At 35.9% G+C, this 2,703-nt stretch overlaps 1 protein-coding gene across 2 annotated transcripts in view; it reads left to right on the top strand.

The window, feature by feature from the left end:
* The first annotated feature begins 844 nt into the window (after positions 1 to 844).
* mecr (mitochondrial trans-2-enoyl-CoA reductase) overlaps positions 845 to 2,703 on the top strand; it is a 41,910-nt gene continuing 40,051 nt past the window's right edge. For both annotated transcript variants that reach the window (XM_061946666.2, XM_061946659.2), the window contains exon 1: positions 845 to 1,104. In XM_061946666.2, coding sequence (XP_061802650.2) covers positions 908 to 1,104 — 197 coding nt within the window. In that variant the 5' untranslated portion in view covers positions 845 to 907. The remainder of the gene's footprint in view (positions 1,105 to 2,703) is intronic.

Below are 2,703 nucleotides of genomic sequence, written 5' to 3'. Positions count from 1 at the left end.
TTTAGAGCACTTCATGCTTCCTGCTGCTGACCTGCTCTATGGAGATGGAGATTTCAAGTTCCAACAGGACTTGGCGCCTGCACACAGCGCAAAATCTACCCGTGCCTGGTTTACGGACCATGGTATTTCTGTTCTAAATTGGCCCGCCAACTCCCCTGACCTTAGCCCCATAGAAAATCTGTGGGGTATTGTGAAAAGGAAGATGCAGAATGCCAGAGCCAAAAACGCAGAAGAGTTGAAGGCCACTATCAGAGCAACCTGGGCTCTCATAACACCTGAGCAGTGCCAGAAACTCATCGACTCCATGCCACGCCGCATTAACGCAGTAATTGAGGCAAAAGGAGCTCCAACCAAGTATTGAGTATTGTACATGCTCATATTTTTCATTTTCATACTTTTCAGTTGGCCAACATTTCTAAAAATCCCTTTTTTGTATTAGCCTTAAGTAATATTCTAATTTTGTGACACACGGAATTTTGGATTTTTCATTTGTTGCCACTTCAAATCATCAAAATTAAATGAAATAAACATTTGAATGCATCAGTCTGTGTGCAATGAATAAATATAATGTACAAGTTACACCTTTTGAATGCAATTACTGAAATAAATCAAGTTTTTCTAAATATTCTAATTTACTGGCTTTTACCTGTATATGTATATGTATGTATATATATATATATACATGTATATAAATATTTATATAATGTGTGTATATGTCATAGCAATAATGTCAAGTAGATAGGTGTAGAATGATGCTGAGCTCATGTTATACACTCCGGTACAGTAGGAGGCGGTATGCATTCCAAGTTATGGCTGCAACCCGCCAGAAAACTAAAAGAAGAAAAAAGAAGGTGTAAAAAGAAGAAGAACTTTCATTGGATTACCTTCAGTGGTGCTGTGCGTCACCATGTGGACACAAGTCCGCCGCCTTTGTCGTACAAATAACTCCGCTTGTCGAAGGAGCTTCTTCGGCGTAGTGCTGTCACGTTACCGACCTCATACTGACCACCTGACCCGGCCAGCAGCCGCACTTCACGGCCAGCATGCTGCCAGCTGTGACGCTCTGGTGTACAGACAGCACGGACAACCTGCAAGTGTCATCCAGTAAGAGCTTTATGTCTACTTAGTGCTTAGCAAAATAACAGACACTATTTCTTTATGTGTCGCTTTCTCGTGACGTAAATACGTGGGTCAAACTGAAGGAACTGTGGCTTTAAAACTCTTATTGGTTTTATTTTCACCGTTCTTAGATATATATTTGATCAATGTGTATTTTTTATGAAGCAGTGAGCGAACTGCTTTCCTCATATATATATATATATATATATATATATATATATATATATATTTATTTTTTTTAATTTTTTTTTTTGTTTATTTATTTATTTATTTTATTTTGTATTTTTTTCAAAAATCGATTTTTATTTTTATTTTTTATTTTTTTATTTTTTTAAATTTTTATCAATCAATCCAACAAAACAATACACATCAATACCATAACAATGCAATCCAATTCCAAAAGCAAACCCGACCCAGCAACACTCAGAAGTGCAATAAACAGAGCAATTGAGAGGAGACACAAACACCACACAGAACAAACAAAAAGTAGTGAAACAAAAATGAATATTATCAACAACAGTATCAATATTAGTTACAATTTCAACATAGCAGTGATTAAAAAACCCTCATTAACGTTATCATTAGACATTTATAAAAATAAAAATAAATGAATAGTGTCACAGTGGCTTACACTTGCATCGCATCTCATAAGCTTGACAACACACTGTGTCCAATATTTTCCCAAAGATAAAATAAGTCATATTTTTGGTTCATTCAATAGTTAAAACAAATTTACATTGTTGCAATCAGTTGATAAAACATTGTCCTTTACAATTATACAAATCTACTACTCTGCTTGCATGTCAGCAGACTGTGGTAGATCCTGCTGAAATCCTATGTATTGAATGAATAGAGAATTGTTTTGAATCTGAAAAATATAGTTTTTGAATCGAGAATCGCGTTGAATCGCAAAAATCAATTTATAATCGAATTGTGACCCCAAGAATCGATATTGAATCGAATCGTGGGACACCCAAAGATTCGCAGCCCTAATATATATATATATATATATATATATATATATATATATATATGTATGTGTGGGGAAAAAAATCACAAGACTACTTCATCTCTACAGGCCTGTTTCATGAGGGGTTCCCTCAATCATCAGGAGATTTTAATGGAAGCATTCACATACCATGGTTTATATAGGGCACACCTTACAATAGTGGTAATAAAAGATGCAACCTATGCTTGAAAGAGAAACTGTTTATTATATACCGTCCAGACCTGTCATCCCTCAACAAGCGCAGCGAAATTGTATCAGCACGCCGCCACAGACGGAAACACCTCCTAGGTAACACATGAGCCAATCACCACGCCCCTACGCCAGCCTGTACCCACCCACTCTGTGCCCTATATAAACCATGGTATGTGAATGCTCCCATTAAAATCTCCTGATGATTGAGGGAACCCCTCATGAAACAGGCCTGTAGAGATGAAGTAGTCTTGTGATTTTTTTTTCCCCACACATACATATATTGCGCTCTACTACGGTATCGAGCACTATTTTTTGGATAACCTTATTAAGACATATATATATATATATACATATATATATATATATATACATATATATATATA

This window comes from Nerophis lumbriciformis, linkage group LG04, assembly GCF_033978685.3.
Source record: "Nerophis lumbriciformis linkage group LG04, RoL_Nlum_v2.1, whole genome shotgun sequence".
Lineage (NCBI taxonomy): Eukaryota > Metazoa > Chordata > Actinopteri > Syngnathiformes > Syngnathidae > Nerophis > Nerophis lumbriciformis.
Note: the sequence above shows the minus strand (reverse complement) of the source record. Positions and strands in the feature narration are given on the sequence as shown.